At 37.1% G+C, this 18,890-nt stretch overlaps 1 protein-coding gene across 1 annotated transcript in view; it reads right to left on the reverse strand.

Moving 5' to 3' along the window:
• Window positions 1-18,890, reverse strand: part of IPCEF1 (interaction protein for cytohesin exchange factors 1) — a gene marked incomplete in the record, with an annotated part of 1,177,958 nt that overhangs the window by 693,155 nt on the left and 465,913 nt on the right. The window contains 2 exon segments of the mRNA XM_044063366.1: window positions 12,617-12,789; window positions 13,388-13,430. Of these exon segments, the coding sequence (XP_043919301.1) occupies window positions 12,617-12,789; window positions 13,388-13,430 (216 nt within the window).

Below are 18,890 nucleotides of genomic sequence, written 5' to 3' on the forward strand. Positions count from 1 at the left end.
CATTTATACACTTCCTTTGTCTCAGTCTTATGATTGGGCCCCAATACACATACGATACATTATTTTTTAAATGCTTTTTATATTTTCATAACATCATAGTATCTAAATACTTTTACATTTTCATATCATAGTACCTTAAGCAGTAAAGTATTGTTTGAAAATAAGAGATGCAATTTGATGTATAAGAGCATATCATTTTATATTTTTTATATATTTTATAAGAGAAGTTTGAAACTATGTGATGTGTGATTTGAATTTGATAGGCTGACAACTAATAAAGGCACCTGCTTTTAATTAGCACTATGAGGATTCGAAAGATTCGCTGTTTTGTTATATTAAACTACTTTTGGTCTTTAGACTGTTCTAACTCTTGACTTTCTTGTTTTCAGTTTTTTCAATGTCATAATGATCTAAGAAAGGAAAGTGAAGTAGGGAAGGATGTAGAGAAACCTACTGGAGAATTTACAGATGAATGCAGGACAGTATTATGATATGGAAAAGGAAATAATGTCTTTTTGTTTTCTAAGCAGGCATTTTCAAAGGAAGAGATGTGTATTTGGATAAAGTAGTAAAGGAGGCCATAAGTATACATGATGGAAATGAAGAATGTACAGGAAGTGGTAAAAAGAATACAACAGCAATTATGAGTATTGTAGTACAGCATGTAGGAAATATGTACAAGAGTAAAGAAAGAAAAGAGAAAAGTTTAAAAAAAATCAAAATGAGTCGAGTAAGAATTTGAAAAATGATTATCAGGGAATTGGATGAAGTACTTAGGAAAGTAAATGTTGATTCAGTATCAGGTCCAGATGGTACAGAGTATACAATTTATATGGGGTTGGCAAAGAAGTTTTTAATACATTTTGATTGAATGAAAACTTGAGACATCACATTAAGTAATACATATTACATTATTTAGGAGAATAACAGAAGCGAATGAAGGAAGGATGAGGGACATTATGGAAGAAAGCATATATGGTAAGAAAAGGGTAGGGATATCAGGTTTGACAGATTGTGGATGATATTGCAAGTAAAAGGGAAGATGTGAAAATTTACAGTAGATGACATTAAGGCATTTGATGCAGACATGATGCTTTGTGGGATGTTATGGAAAAGTATAGAATATGTAATACAATTAGGATACATATATGTTACCATATCAAAATAATAGAGTAAGAATGTTAGTGAATGTGTGACTGGTTAAAGAAATATGCATGAATTGTTTTAGAAGACAAACGATGTCCCACGAGTGGGATATTGTTTGCATTAATAAAATGAATGCAATAGTGACTGAAGTAGCTTATAAAACATGCTAGAGATGTGATGGAAAAAGAAAGTGGTGATTCCAGTAGTTTTGAAAAATGCAGATGATACAGTTGTGGAATACAGATGAGGGAAATGTTAGTTTGAATGGATGTTTAAAGGAAATGGGAATGACCTTGCATATAAAGGTAAGGGTTTTGGTGATTATGTGAAAATTGGAGGGGTGTATTTTAAAGATAACATTTTGGAAAAATTATGTAGTTATGAGGCAATTGGAGGATTTGATAAAATAAATATGTCTTATGTGGAGGACTGGTAGATTAGCATTCAAGAAAAAGGTTTTATCTGGTAAATTCTGTTTAATTGTGAAAAATTACCGTACATCTCAAATATTTACATGAACCTAGAAAATATGATAAAAACTATGCAATTAGTATTTTTTCATAGGAGGTTCAAGATTAAACCTAGCAAAAAGGTATGTGTTGTACATGAGTGAAGAAGGAGATTTGGGGTATTAGATCCAGTGTGATCTACTTCTTTAAATCTGTATAGAGTATTAAAAAGGGTAAATGAACAGCATAATACAACTACACAATGTTTTTGGAGATAAGAATTAAGAGGAAAAAATTTTATTTCTTTATTGATATAATGCAAGAAAAAATACTAAATTTAAAAATGAAAACCGATGATAAAGAAGAATAGAAGGCTGTGGTATAATAATGTGATGAAACAATATTATGTAAATCCCAGGAGATAAAACTGATAAAACTGTGATAAAACCCATTAAAGTTAGAAAAAAGAAAAAAAGGTACCTAGACTATAGAATGTCGGGATTTCATATGAAGACTGGTAATAAGTTACCAGTATAAGGGAATATGCCACACAGAGGAAGAGGGTGCATTTGTTTAAATGTAAAAAAAAAAAGTGAAAAAAGTTGTGAAGACAGTGCATCAATGACGTAAATATAGATTATAGATCTGTAGAGGTTTAAGGGTTTAAGTATGCATATGATAAAAACAAAAAAACATGAGAGATGGGTAGTTAACTTGTATTACATAAAATACATTTGGAATGAAAGACTGAATTACATTTGGAATGAAAGACTGAATTAAATATTTAATGGGAAATGGACATTGTGAAAAACTAGACAATGGTTGTGGGAGGAGGAGTGGGGGTCAGTTATGGAAGAATAATGATGTTGTATAGGAACAGCTAAATATGTACCTATAATGTTGTATTAATAAAAAAGAACCCCTACTCTTGATAGGTGGATGTGAAAGATCCTACTGCACCTGAGTTAGTGCCAGCAATCTGGAGTGGGAATAAATCCCACAGCTTTTTACACCAAAGGCAAGTGTACTACCTGTCGCACTTCTGACATACTTCTAGTTAATCATTTGCAAATGGAATGAGAGGACATATGAGAGATGCAGAGTTAGTATAATGAACAGATAAGATTAGTTAATACCAACAATGCAGAAAACACATTCTTCAAACTCTACTTCAATATTCTAAGAGACTATTGATAAAGGATCACTACTTACATTTGGAAAACAAAACCTTTTATTTGGACAGACATCCTAGCCTGCAAACATGCAGACACAAATGCTTACTGGATGTTATGCCAGTTTGGAAATGCTTCACAGTAAATAATTTCCAAGGGAATTTTTAGCTACTTCACACAGTTGCACACAAGTTCATAGATAAATCTAAACAATTCCATTATGTACAGACCTATATGGTTCATATTTAAACTATTTTTTGACACTCCCAAATTAGCAACTATTTTTTGGATGCATTCATCTTTTTCACTTCCAAATACATAAAGTAAATTCATATGTATAGAAAACTTTCACTTAAACCTCATTCCTGACATACATTTGTATTTAGCACAGAGCTAAACAAAGTCCACAAAGCCACATTATCCATAGCGTAAACACACTCCTTGCCTTCAAATCTGCCATTGAAACCTACCACCTTCAAAATTGATTTCAGCCAGGCACATGCTATTTATGACAGCATTAAACAACTGCAATACAACTGAAACAGACACCTCTATATAAATCATGAGTAACTGCTCTATAAAATGTAGAGCTGCACTTTGACCATGAAGAAATCTGCTTCCTTGCCAGGAAAGTATTATTCTCTCTCATCTCTGTTGCTCTGCACCAATTCCACATCTGTGTACGGTTTTCCTACTTTCCTACCTTTAGTAACCTTGATAAGCAACAATGCAAACATACCTCCCAAGAATCCTTTATTTTCAGAAAAATCCCCAATTTCGCCTCTGAATGTTGCCCAATACTGCATAAAATTTGTAAAAAAGGCAGTGAAGGTTAAAGTAATTACATAAATCCAGATATTACAGTTACAGTTTCATCACAAAAAGAAGTAAAATAAATCTTACTCAACTTTTAAAATATTGCAGTATTTCACTTAGTGTTGCCATGTAGGTCTCCACCACAAGGTACTTAGCCCTTCAGTCTACATGCTGCTTTTTAAGTTCTTAATTTTCTCTGTTTAACCTAATCTTCCTCATCCATTTTAGAGTTTACTTTAAATTTCATACACTTTTCATCATACTCAGGTTCTGATGTTACTTTCCATTATACTCAACGTCCTACAGTAAGGTCTCTTCATCAACCATGTTCAGAAATTATTTAAAAACAAAACTCTAGCAAGTATACAATGACACCAACAGAAATGTATCAAAGTCATGGTGTTATATAGATTGCAGTATGACTAATGCATATCCTCTAGTCTGTCTCTACTATGAGGTTAGTCTTAGTCTTAATGTATTCATTTACTTAGCCAAATATGTAGAATGTGTGTTTTGTGTATTACGTTTTCAGTGTGGAGTTCTTCGCCCAGTGTTTTACTCTGCACAGTGTGTCAACCCATTAGGGCTAAACTAGTAAATAAAACTATAAATGACCTCACAATGATGAGAGTCTCCGAGCTTGTATTAAAATGCACACATTTCTTCAAATACTGCTCTATTTCACCTCTAACACACACAGTGCAGTGTATTGCTACCCTGCTGTGGAGACTATAAAACTCCAACACAAGTTGTATACGTATGCTCACAGAAGTAGTAGTTTAAGGAGCAGGTGTGCACAGTATCTTATGCAGCCATAATATAGCACTGTGTGTATGACACTATTTACAGTGCTGGCACTCTGGCAATCATGTCATGAGGAATGATAACACTAAATTGGTTTGCTTTTATATTAGTCTTCATTTCTGATGAAGCCAGCAGCTTGAATCAATTCTAACATTATGTTTTCCATTTAAAGCGTGTGCTCATACTTGCTTTTGCCCACAATGAATCAGTATTTACTACCCCATACTTTTTTTTGTGATAAATATGTTGTCCTACTTATGTCAAATTGTCTTGCGCAGCTCCCAAGCAAGGGCAGCTCAGGTCGTCTTCTTGTGCAGCTCATGTTACTCATGCTCATTACAACTCAGGTCCATTTATGACATCAACATGACATCACAAGATTAATAATAAGCATACAGCTACCCAAATATCAGATCTGAAAAACAAAGGACAAACACCATGCAACATGAATGCTGTCACTGGCAACATAAAAAAAGTGCAAAATTAATGCAGGCATGCTCTTTAAATGGTTCTATATACCACATAGATACCAACTTTTGCCTTCAATAAATAAAAAAAAATAAAAGTAAAACTCAATGAGAGCTCAGGGTGTTCTTAGCTTCACTCTTGATGTACATGTTAAAAAAAAATAAAATAAAATAAGAGCTTCAGTTCATTATCTGACCATAGCATAACAATTACATACATTTAACTTCAAGTGGGACCCGCGGTGGTGGTGCTGCAGTAGCGTTGTCGCCTCACAGTTAGACGTTGCCCATTCAATTCTCAGAGCATCTTCTGTGTGACGACATGCATGAATGGGCGTTCCTTCGTTGAAGGTTGTGCGTTAGGCCCGGCAAGCCAGTACGTAAAAATCTACTGTCAATCATTAGCAGACAGGAGTTCTGCTGTGGCGACCCCTAACCGGGAAAAGCTGAAAGAAACAAACATTTACCTTCAAGTAATCAAAAAGTATATATAGTAGTAGTACTAATATCAAAGATACCCACTGCCAACCAAAATGTCAAAAATGCCCCAATGTTAGTACACATGAGCTAAGAAACAGCCTCAGTGGATGCAAAATTTAAAACAAAAATATTTTTTTAAGCAGGAGCCCCCCCCCCTGCACCCCTTCTAGGTTTTATATATTAACTCCGACTGCACAAACACAGGGTAAGGGCATATCCTCCAAACCCTGGGAATTGTGCAGTCCTGGACTCTTGTTGACCATCTGCTTATTCATAGACTCGTAGATTGCTTCCAGGCTAACAATTGGGGGGGGGGGCTTTCTAAGCCTAGCCAGGTTTTCCCAAAAGAATAAGGATGTCCCGTTTCCGAACAGGACATTGAGAACCAGGTATTTATAAGCTACTTCTGTCCATAAGGGTCATGAGTGCCAGGCCCTTTGTAAATTTCCTATTCCCCATCCAAAGCTGTTGACCAAACACAAACTTCAGCAGGCAAACCATATGACTGGAACAATTGTGCAACTGTATCACCAAAACAACTGCTTCTAAGAACAGAGATGTGACCAGTCCTTTGGTCAGGTAGAACGGTCCCTAGTACACAAAATATCTTTCTTAGATAAACAAAAGAATTCTTGTATATTCACAAAACTTTAACCCCCAAAAAGAAGATAAAAGTTCTAGATAACTGTCAAACTATTGGGGTCTCCTTAGTGTTAAATGCTTCTCAGTAATCAGGACTGGAAATTTAAAAAAAAAAAAAAAAAAAAAAAAAAAGTTGACCTCCTGATACTTGTAAAATCTTCAAGGGTCAATGAAACACTGCACTAAGGAATTAAGTCATAAAATCACCACAAAAGCTTCAATGCACAGCTGCTACTCCCTTACGCGAGTAATGACAAGAATAAGTCGTCAGGATCTTTGGCAAAATTCTGGAACAGTAACACTCAAACTCAGTCAGAAGGGACTGCTAATCCATCCAAACTACTGGGTGATATGTTCTCACTGCAAAGCAATACTTTAAAATCAGGAAACAACACCACCAAGGAACTACTAGTTGTACCCTGTGGACAGCTTCCCTGCAAAATTTCTTAACCTTGCTATTAACTCTGCTAAATCACTCAAATTGCTAATACGCAGAACTCTAATTGAAAAATACTACAGAAAAAATCAACCAGATAACTGCATTCACAAAAAGGAAGACCCCGATATTCTTTGGTAATTGTAAGATCACTGCTCTGCTTAGCCCATGTGACAAGATGAGCAATTAGGTGATGCACGTAAGTAAAAACACCTGCTCTGCTTGAGTTTTAGAGGAATATAGAAGAGAAGCTGCTGCTGTTAAAAAGGGGTTGTAAAATACTGCATGACAACAATAAGAATCAGAGAAGTTTAGAAAAGATTGGAAGAATGCTTTTACAAGAGAACAATGGGAGAACATATGCATTGCTTCTAAGTATGCAAAGTCTAGAAGGTTTAGGACCTTTGCTTGTAAGTGTTTGCATAGACACTGCTATACCCCCAAAGCACAATTTTTCCTCAGGTAAATAACAGATGTTGGAGGTGTGATGTGTAATGAAGAGGTAAGTGGGAACATGTTTTGGGAGCATGAGGTGTCAAATTAAAAAAATTCATGACACACTAAAGTGCTGTGTCACCAACTGCTTGCAGACAATCTGGACTGCTTAGCAGGACTCATTCTCATATGGTTTCTGGACAGCTCCAAAACCTTTGCCACTCTGGATTATGACATGACATACTTGGTTGCATGTTGCTAGTATAGATAGCAAATCCAGAAATACTAAATCATGCTCTCAGGATAAATGCAGGGAAAATGCAAACAATGAAATGGAAGCATGCAAAATCCTCTTCCATTAACTATTGCTCCAAGTAGGAATTTATCACTGAAGAACAGCAGTATGGGATGCTCTGTGACAATACTACTAGGAATACAAACACAACACAAAGTAGATGGTTCTGTAACATAGGTCACCAACACTAAATTTTGCTTCCCGCAGATCACACATCATTTCATCAAGCTATAAACTCCCTGGTTAAAGTCACAGAACCTGAGAGGTATAACAGATTGTACCTACCATTTGCTAACCAGTTTATTTCTCTAGATCAATGGCGAATCAGTGGATGCCCACTGTATGTGGACATCCTTCAAAGAAATTCTAAGACCTTCTACATAGACTTAGATATATTAAAATCTGATATAAAGCCCACATCATGCTATTGACAAAACTGTCATACAGAACCTTTATCACCTCCAATCTTGCACAGCGCAAATATGCTCCAAACTACAAGAGTTCAAGGATTTGCGACCAATTTTCTTTCCAAACATCTGTAAACATGGCTGTCCAGAAATCTTAATCTGCAAGTCAGCTTTCCACACAAACTAAATTTACAAAAACAGCTTCAGCATCCTGCAAAGTGCACACCTCTGGTGGCAGTCAGCTAATGAGTATATGCAGCAAGAATTCATCACCATAGGTTCATAAATACCAACTAAGCTACTGATCTATGAGGATCTTAAGCCACCTGGTAGTTTTCATCTTACATTTTGGGTAGAAATAACCCAAGGATGGACAGAACAAGGATATTGTGGGAGGCTTACATGTTGCCCTTATCCATGAGGACAAGGGTGCTAAACCCAAGGATGAATTTGTTGCTACCAATCCATTTCAAATTACTTGAGGGTAACAGAAGCACTTTTCTTGATGAGGAGTGGAAGACTGTTCCACAAAAGCAAATTATCTGTATTAAATACCCATCCCATCAACTTCGGTTTATATTGCAGAAGACATTAAGATCCTTTGAGTAATTGTTTAATGCTGCAGTCAGACTTGCCAATGTGAATAAGGTCTGACAGGATATGATCTGTTTCGGTTCTACACACAAGGCAGAGATGCATTAATTTAAAGGCCTTATACTGCACATACTGATCACAGAGAACTGCATTCAGCTAATGCACAGGTTTGCAGCCTGGGGCTCTTTGGCTGCCTTTTGAGGCACTATAGTCAGATGAGTCTGTTAGCTGCAGTTCCTGTTTGTGGACATCAGTATTTTTTTTTCCGTTAAAGATTGACATTTCTGCTCCATTTAGTTTCTTAACCAGAAGCCTACATTCACTGTGGTTCTCACAATATTTGACTGCTGAATGCATTTTAACAAAAATGCCTCATCTCTCAAGCTGCCAACCTCAGATCTAAAGGATTAATTCTACAGGCCCAAAAGATCCATAACAGACATGTGGAATTCTTCTAAGACTGCATGTGTCCCCCATTTTTTTAGACTATATCCCATACAGCCCTCATAGTCACACACAGCTTTCAAAAACTAAGAACTGCCAGGGTAGTCAAGTCTCCCCACTTTTTTTCTTTCCATACACTGATGCAGCTAATGCCCCAAGGACCATCTATCCTTTTTCAAGACCTTCATGTTAAAAAGAGCAGTAAAAGTCTTGTTTATCAAAATATGCATAACAATTACATATATGTGTATACACACACACAACCAGATGAAAAGTACTGTGTATATCAAAATTTATCAAGCACAGATTTTACATTGGTGAGCCAGGCTGTGATATAATGCATCACATAATCACTGTTTATATAACAAAAGTGCACCTTAAAGTATTACTGATCTCCTGGACTGCTTTTTCAGTATGCTACATACACGAAAAATACTAATAACTGTTCAGTTACTATACGATTTATAAGAATCAGTGAATTCCAATTAAAATAGTCACAGCTGACATGAGAGAACTGAACAGTTATGTCAAACATCATTGAAAAACAAAAGTTAAAAGCTGCAAGCATTTTTTTAAAATGTTAAATGTATACTTTGAATTCAAACTCACTAGTACAAACATAACACCAGCAACACTGTTCTGCAGTTGCAGTGGAATTGCAAATTTAGTGCAATCTTGGAAAAAAAAAAGATTACTGCTAGTGAAGCTTGACAAATCTGTCAATATGAAACAAATTATACTGCTTCCAAGAACATCTGAAACAGCACTCTGTATGGGAACTGATGAAATAGGCAACAGTTTTGTGAAGCACAACATACTGGTCGACTCTATATATAAATACTGAAATTCTGCTGAATAATTAGAAAGTACATGATCTGTATACTTATAAATAAAAATCATAGAGCAAAATCAAACTTTAATAAATTAAATGCATAATTGTAGAAATGTAAAGGAAGCATGCTGTAATAAAATGGAGTCCCAACTAAGGAATAACCTTCTCATGAAAAGATTTGGGCTGTACTACTAAACAAAGGCAATCGTTTTCAGTATTAAAGGATAAACAGGATAGAAATGTATCTACTTTTCTGGTAAATAAAAACTGAAGTGTGGTAACATATGCTGTTACTGTTGTATTTATTATAAACAACAAAAAAAATCTGTTACTTTTTAAAGAAATTACTGCAAGCCACAACAGTTAAAAATATTTACTAGAAAGAGTTTTGTCTGTGTTGGATGAAATTGTAGCTACAGTGTGCTATATAAAGCAAGGGAACAGTAACCATTAACTTTCATGAAAGGAAAAGGACCAGCTTTCAGAAAACTGGTTAAAGACGTTTTAAAATGGAAACAAGTCTGCGAGTCAACATTTACTGCACAATTTCAATGTCTAATGAAAAAAAATGCATGCGTAGGCGTTTCCAGAGGCACTAAGTACCGATGCATATTCCTAAAGCCTCCATTTTGGCAGGTGAATTCCAGGTAGCTGAAGGTACTTTCATCAAGCACAAAAAAAAAAAAAAAAAAAAAAAAAAAGAGCAGTTCATTAAAACTACATTTGCCAACAGTGGAGATCATCTCTGAGTTGGTACATATAATTCCTGGGGTGAGGGTGCTGCTTTCGAATTTTTAGGCATTCTCCAAAACTACCTTCAGTAACTTGACATGTATCCCATTTTGGTGAGTCCTAATGCCTTTTGCAAAGTTCAGCAAGAGTTAGCCTTCACTATTTTTGAGAACAGAGAGTGGGTAAAGAGAAAAGATCCACCAGTAAACAGATTGCATTTACTGTTCCCAACTGTAAACAGTGTGTGTTGTGGTGACAAGTTAACTGTAAACCAAGCTATTACTACAGAAACATACCCACTACCTAGTCTGGAGGGGTCAATGGCCATGCTGAGTGGTGGAACTATGCGAGTACATGAGTAAAGAATGTACACAGCGTCAGATGAAACAACGTGCCTGGGTAACCACCATCATATTCATAGGATGCTCAAAAATACTGATTCTGCAGGATCTTCATTTGTGAACAATGTATTGATGATTGTGGTGGATGTACACCTGAAAAGGTTAGAAGCATTCTGCACAAATAATATTGTGTTACATGGTACAATAAGTGGGATTGACAATATAATTTGCTGTTCATGGACTGTCACAACATATAGTTAACAGTACTCTGCTTTCTTTAGAAGAATGTTGCCATTTTATTAAACAAAATTAACCAATCCATTACAGTAATACACAAGGACTTCCTGCAACCAATGCTTTAGCAGATGTGCTATATTTAGATGTTTGCATCTGGCATAAAGAAATCAAATACTAGTGTTGGGTGGACAAGATGGTCTTTCCGATTTCTGTAGTAGCTGAAGACCAGCTCTAACCATATAAATGACTAGTCATCTTGTTCCCAAATAGCCATGGCAGAACAAGACTTGGCCTGATCAAATCCAGGTGCTGCTGTGTGAAAGAACAGCACCAACCAAAATTTCAGCTAATGAGCTTGAAAAGTAAGTGTCATTCAATGAATCAGATGAAATGAGGCAAGTCCCAATCTGATCCTCGGTGCAACAGCTAAACAGATGGGTCCAGTACCAGTTTCTGTTGAGGAAAAAGCATATGGAACACAGTTAGCCAAAAAACACTGCACTTTTGCTGTTAAAGCAAAAAGTGGCACCATAGGGAGGTCAGGTTCTGAGTGCTTCACAACTGTGATCATATTAGAGGTCTGGAAAGAATTTCCTATCCCCCAATCAATTTACAGTTTTTTTTCGTCTTTCCTATAATGGCTTGGGAAAGTAGTCTAGGTTCTTGCAGTCATGTAGCTTGGGTAAAATAACAGACATGAAAGCCTAAATTTATTGTGGTGGCTGGTAAGTGTTCATAGGTCTGGAAACTGTAACCATTTCAATTAAGAACACTTAGTTAGGCCAGCAGACCCCTGGGCAACACTGGGTCGCTATCGAAGTAAGCATGCTTTACTGGGTTTTTGTGCAGCCTGGGAGCAACACACTGGTTGCACCCCCTTCATCATTATTGGTATTGAGCAGACCGATTTTCAGTGTTTACTTCCATTTCAAAAGAGAGCTGTTAGTAGGAATACTAATCAGGTCAGTAGACCAAGTCCTGTTCTTTGCATACATCACTGCACTGGCATTAACTGACAATACATGAATGGCTACTATCATTTCCTCTGGTGCAAGGGCATGGTGTGGTGATAGGATAGAAATAAACGTGGATATCCAAAGATAGGTAGTGCGGCTGGTCTTTTCTTGGGTCAGCTCTAACTGGAGATTGTCTGAATAATTTACTTTACGCACACCCACATATGCTACGCTATAAACGTGTACCACGGTTTACATTAAAACATATTTACACTGCGCATATAAGCACTCAAAGATCCTTCAGAGTTTACCAGCAGATACCGAACAATTAATGCAAAACTATACTACTTGTATAAGGTTTTATTTTAGTCTGCTAGGCCTGCATTGTTTGTGTCTGTATTAGAACGTGTGGAGTTACGTAGGGTTACCACCTGTCCCACTTTTCGAGGGACAGTCCCTCTTTGGGCAGTTGTGTCCTGACAAAAAAATTTAAAAAATGGCAAATGTCCTGAGATTTTAGGACAAAAGTATTTCCTATATTTCATATAACAGTTGCATAAAACAGTTATTCTGTATCTAAAATACCTAAATGTTATAAGAAACAGAATAAGCAACTATAATGCTACAAGAATATGCTTTTATTTAAGCAAAAAAGTTAAGTTCTATCCTTTGTACTGACTGTGGGTATGTGTTGGCCTGTAAAATTCGATGTTTGTACTGAAAATGTCCCACTTTGGCCATTTGAAAAGGTGGCAACCCTAGAGTTACGCCCGCCTGTGTCTATGGAAATATTAAGTTTTATATGTACATTTGAGGGTGTCATTGTAAACAGATGCAACATTATTATATCCTGGCACCGAGTATATTGACTTTATTATTTTAGATAAGTACAGATACCATAATTAGTATTATAACTTAAGAAAACACTTACTATCTGATTGCTGTACCAGTAAAGCGAAGTTCCAGTCAACACGAACCAAAACCGTTTCCATTTATTTCCTATGAAACTTTTTATTTCTCTTTTCTTGTACAGCCATCCCTGATGGTCAGGATTTCCCAACTCCTTGCAGGATATCCTTCGCCTGCTCATCGTAGCAGTACCGTCTAAAGAAGAAAAATATATAAATAAATTAGATGAACTTTTCCATTTAGTTCTAGCAAAACTGCCTACTTCATATGTTTATTTGTTTCTGCAGTTGGAAAAAGAGTGAAATACGACGACAGGTGTTTTGATTTCCACAGACTTTCATTGCGCATTACCTTTCAAAGACAAAAATAAGGTATGAATATTTACGTGGTATTTTATCAATTCCTTAGCTTGGCGTTACAACATACTGATGCTGGAGGATCTTATTACTAGCAGCTACACAGAAACATAACGCGAATTATGAGCAAAGACCTATTACACACTACGTAGGTTGCCCCATTGTAACCAAGGGTTTGGGCTGGAGCCAACTCATATTCAAACACCACTGGACCGAGGCCTGGACTGCAAAAGACATGCTTAATTCTAAACAAAAACTTAAAGCAGTGCGTGTAAACAAAGCGCGCTGCACACACTCAAAAGTAATCTACCGACGTTTAACTTTATTTTTCCTGCCATATACACATCACCTTCCTCAGGTACTTAAAAAAAAAAAATTTGCCCCGCCCCGGGAATAAACAGAAACCCAACGACTAGCCTTGGGTAGAAAACTCTTACCTTCGTCACTCCTTGGTCTCTTTGCTTTCGGACGTAGAGCGACCTAAAATACAAAAAGATGGCATTTCACAAAGTTGTAATTTCTATGAAGATTGCGCAGTGCAGAAACAAATCCCTTCGGCTAAAAGTCACTTCAGGGAGGGTTGTCTAGATAGTAGCTGTACAAGCTTGACATTTTAAACTTGTGAGCAATACGAAACGTGTACTGTTAACTGCAATATGTAACTTCTGTCACATCCTGTTTCAGCCAAAAGTGGTTTCTATTTTCACACTTAACATTGGTGGATGTGTGAAATTACAATGTGATTACTCAACGTAAAGACTAAAAGATGAAATGCTGTTGCACTATTGGCCTGCATGCTTAAAAAGAAAAGCATCTCCTTTCATTTACATCACTAAACGGACACTTTTCAAATAACACACTTACATATTTTTGCAGACTCCCTTTTGTGATAAAATATTGTCAGCGCGATATTTGTATACAGGTTCGATACTTAGAATAGTCAATATGTATTACCAACCCCTTAAATTATAAGGAGGGGCAACAGTGTTATACCTTCTAAGAACATGGATTTGCAGAGCTTAGCCTACTGTAGCAAAGTTAGCAATAAACCATAGTGCAGTGATATAGAGTTGCTGTAATGGGATTCCAGTTGACTAACACTAGAAAAATGACTGCATCTTCTGTTTCATCCCTGTCAAAGCCTACTCAAGTACTAGCTAGGTCTTCTGTATAGGACTAGCCACACCCTCTACAGAAGTAGAACAGTAAATGCACTTTTTTGTCTCTTTGTGGCATTTTCATCTGCTGGGTTATTTGATATGTATATCAAAGATGAAGCAATGTGCCTGTTGTTGGACTTCAGAATCATAAAATAAAAGTGGGTGTTTCTATTGCCTGTTGAATACACACCTAGAATATGAGCTTTAAAATAGTTAAAATTATAATTAAATTACCAGCACATTGATCAGATCAGTAGTTACATTCAGGCATCATCTGACCATCTACATTTTAACTACTTGTCCTGATGAGGGTTATGGTGATTCATGTAGATCAGACTTTCCTAACTCTACTGATACTCGAGCTCCTCCAGTAGAATTTTCAGGTGTTGAGAGCTTCTTCCCAGTGGGCTGTACCTGGAATGTTGGCACGGGGGGGGGGGGGGGGGTGGCTGGGGTCATAATCACAAGGTATCCAAACTACCCCAACTGACTTCTCTCAGCTTAGAGAAACAGTCGGTGTACTTCAAAGACACTTCTAGATTATCAGCCTCCTCACTGACACAGACAGTGAGCCCAGCTACCTTGCGAAGGAGCATCAGTTCAGCTGCTTGCATTTTTGATCTCATATTTTCAGTCACTACCCAAAGCTCATGACCATAGGTAAGGATGAGGACACAGAGTGACACATAAATTGATAACGTCATCCTATGACTCAAGTGTTACTTCACCAGCATATTTCTGTAAACCACCTAGATTGCTGTTGCACCTATCTGCTTGTCAGCCTACTTATACTTCTACCCTGACTCATGAACAAGATCCCAGGATATTTAAATACCTCCATTTGAGGTACTTAGTCCCCTGTTACATGCAGAGAGGAATCCACTGTTTTTCTAGAGCAAACGATGACCGCTGATTTACAGGTGATAATTTTGACACCCCCCCCCCCCGAACCAGCTGCTACACATTCAGTACAGCAAATTGCTCCCCTGGAAATTGCAAACATTTGAGGCTAAGAGGACAATAATTCTTGAAAGCAACAAAGATACAACCCTTATATCCCCAGGCTGGATACTGTCTAGACTTTGACACAACTCTTACTTCTCAAATTTTATTTTGTTTTAACATTTGTTTACTGGGAAAGTCCAACTTGGAATGAGCCAATTTTTATTGGAGGCCCAGGGAGAAATGCTCCAGATGCTGTCTTTTTACAGTGGGAAGAAACCAGAGCACCCAGAGAAAACCGACACAAACTCAGGGAGGACATGCAGACTCTGCACAGAAGGTTCCCCAGCTGAGAATCAAACTGGAGAACGTCTTGCTGTGAGGCAGCAATGTACTGCACCACTACGCTGCCCAAATACAGGGATCAGATGGTATGCGGCAATGGATTTAGGACCTCATACTGCTGTAGCACCTCAATGAGGCATTTCAGGTTGTATAGTCATATGTCTTCACTAGGTCTTCACAGCACATATAGAAAGTAGTGGCAAACTTCCATGACTCATCTAATATCTGTGCAGGTACAAATAGTTGATTCAGTCTTCTTTGGACAGGGCAGTCTATGTTGCACTCTCTGAATCAGAGACTCAGCTACTGGGATGACGTCTTCTTAAAAGCTTTGCATTGAGTTTCTCTCAAAGGCTGAGGAGTATGATCCCCTTTATAATGGGAATATACCATCCTGCCACCCTTTTGAAAATGGAGGCCTCTACCACATTTGTCAGTCCAGTACTGAACTCCAGCCTTTCACACAGTGCAGAAAAGGAACGTTAACCATTTCTCCCCAATAATGTCCAGCATTTTAAGCACATTTTGTTTGGATCTCATCTTCTCCTATAGCCTTGCAAAAGTGGAACTGTTTAATCACCATGGTAATCTTATTGACAGAAACAGCTCCAGTCTCACTGTCTTCTTATGATGCTGCCACCTTAGGTGAAAGCATTCTCACTGGATTAAGGAGTTCCTCAAAGAGTTCCTTCCACCTTTCAATACACCCATTTAGGGCCATCATTTCTGTACCCTTACTGATATCAGCTTGTGTAGTATCCTGCCTCCACTTTCTCAACTGCTGGATAGTTTGCCATAATCTGTTTTAGAACACCAGAAAGTTCTTATCCATGGCCTTAACAAACTACTTCCACACCCAGGCAATTTCTTCAGAACCTGATAGAGCTGCTGCCTACCTAGATTATTACTATCAGCCAAAATTTGGAGACTTCCTCTTACTACTGCATGGAAGGTCTCTTTAACGTGACTGCTTAGATCACTGCTGGTGTCCACCATTGTACTCTGATCTTACCATTATGATGGGCACTGAGGCCACATCTCCTTTCTTCTGCCTTAGTCATTAAGGTTTTGAATAGCATCTTTTGACACACTACATTACGGATGTCCCCAGGTATGATGGAAGGTTCTTCTGGAGGTGGAGCTTGAACTCATACTGCATAGAAACATCAATGAAGCATTCACAGGACACCTGCACATCTGCATTTCCTGAGATTGCCTAAGCAGCAAATGCTTTTATATCATCTTTGTAATATAATAAACAGCTACCCTATGCTCCCTATAGCTAATCCATCATTTCCTATGAGATCTGACATTCACAATGAATTAAAGGATAAAGACATCACTGGGAGGGTCTATATTACATCACCGAACACTTAAAAAAGTGAACGGTGATTAATCGACCCTATGTAAGTGAAAGCTTACATTTTCGAACTGTCAGAACAGCGATTTTTTTTCCAAAGGAAAAAAAAAATCGCTGTTCCAACAAAAAACACTTTAAACATTACATTAAGTGTGGGGCTTCACCCCTCCACACCCCCCCTTACTTAAATATACCAATTCTGAGATCGCACTACAGTGCCGAAAATGGCAAAGTAACGAAGCGGCCAAGCAAATTATTTCCCAGGGAAAGAATTCACTTAAAAGTCACTTTGATATTTTGCCTTTTCAGTCTTTTAAGTTTGACCAAGACGCATTCGAAAGAATGCGTCTTCGATCTTGTAATAGGAACCCAGCTGGGAACATCATATGGTATCTTCTGCAGTAGGACTTTACTGAGGTGAGATCCAACAACCAATAACCCATTTATATTTTTAGAACAAGGGAAAACTCACTATAGCTCTGAATACACATTCTTCAATTAGAAACCATTGATTGTTAATGACTGTTCAAGAGCATTATTGCTGAATGGCCAGTGAGCTTGGAGACTCAAATGTCCAAGAAGAATGAACCAAATTTATGTGGCAGGTTCTCTTTTGCTGTTGTATGATACTTATTCTATATGAGAATTTGAAGTGTGTTTGAAAGTAAACATTTTGTAAGCCACACCTGGAAAATTGGCTTCAGGACGGTTACATTATTTATTTATTTATTTATTTATTTATTTATTTATTTCCAGTTTGATAACTGGGGAAGTCCACTGGGCCAAGCAGAGTCCATTTTCAGTGGAGGCCCGGAGAGAAAAGCTCCAAACAGAATATAACATAAGTAAAATATGGAATATACAGTATACAAAAGCATAAATTTGTTTGTGTCTTTCAGCTTTTCCCTGTTAGGGGTCACCACAGCAGAACTCCGGTCCGCTAATGATTGGCAGTTGATTTTTACATACCGGCTTGCCAGGCCTGATGCACAATGTTCAACGAAGGTATGCCCATTCACGCACATCTCCACACAGAAGACGCTCTAAAAGCTGAGAATCGAACCAGACAGCGTCTTACTGTAAGGCGACAACGCTACCGCAGCACCACCACCAAGCATAAATATACAATTTAAAATACAAAATCAGGGAGTATATGTTTAAAGAATGCAAATGTTAAAATAAAGAACGTTAAAAGTAATACAGATAAAGTACAAGTCATAAAGTGTTTATACAAGTTGTGTTTGTTCTAACAATAATGTTAGTAAGGGGAGGTTTGAAAGAGATTGAGATATAAATGGATGTATTTCTCTGTGCTGGAAAGTTGTTCACCTATTAAATTGTTTCTTGCCCTGTTGAATCCATCCTGACTTATTAGTTTTGTATACTTTTACAAACTAACAGTCATTAATTCAGTACTCTTATTGCATTAACATATATTTCTGTTTTAGCTATGTGTATTTCTGGAGCTCATGTACTAACTGAATCTCGTAAACTTCAATGATCGGAAATATTTCTAGATACCAGATATATACAACAGTCAAACTGGCAACAAGGTAGGTTATTTTATTTGAGAGAAATAAGTACAAGCTGATGGGTAGATTTCATTTTATTAGTTTGTATAGTTGACTATAAGAAAGGAACAACTATAACAGAAAACTGCAATCAACACAAAACTATAAATGGCGTTAAAAATAAATAAATAAAAAGTAAATGTTGCACAAGATGAAAGGAGCATTTTTAACAATGCTGGAACTCTACATAAACTGCAAAAGACATATTTTACAAGAACTATCTAATTGCAGCTTTCTGCCTGCCAGTTTCCCAAGGAAATAAAGAATGATGCTAACAGCATTTCATTGTTTATTTTACATCAGCCAACCTTGTAACTTCCTTATAATTCCAATGGTACCTGTCCACCAAAATTGAAATATGCCATTTCTCTTATTTAACTCTGTCATAGTTTCATTTCAGTAGATTTCCATCTCTGTAGTACCATTTATAAGTGGGAAATTGTGCCTAGACAGGAGGTATGTGAAAGCACTAGCTTGCCTTCTTAGAAATGGTATTGTAGGGAATTCATTTTGCCGCTATTGTTGATCAGCGACATGCTTTCATCAGTTCTTTGCATATACT

This window comes from Protopterus annectens, chromosome 1.part0 (assembly GCF_019279795.1).
Source record: "Protopterus annectens isolate FY-2018-M chromosome 1.part0, PAN1.0, whole genome shotgun sequence".
In the NCBI taxonomy this organism is placed as follows: Eukaryota; Metazoa; Chordata; order Ceratodontiformes; family Protopteridae; genus Protopterus; species Protopterus annectens.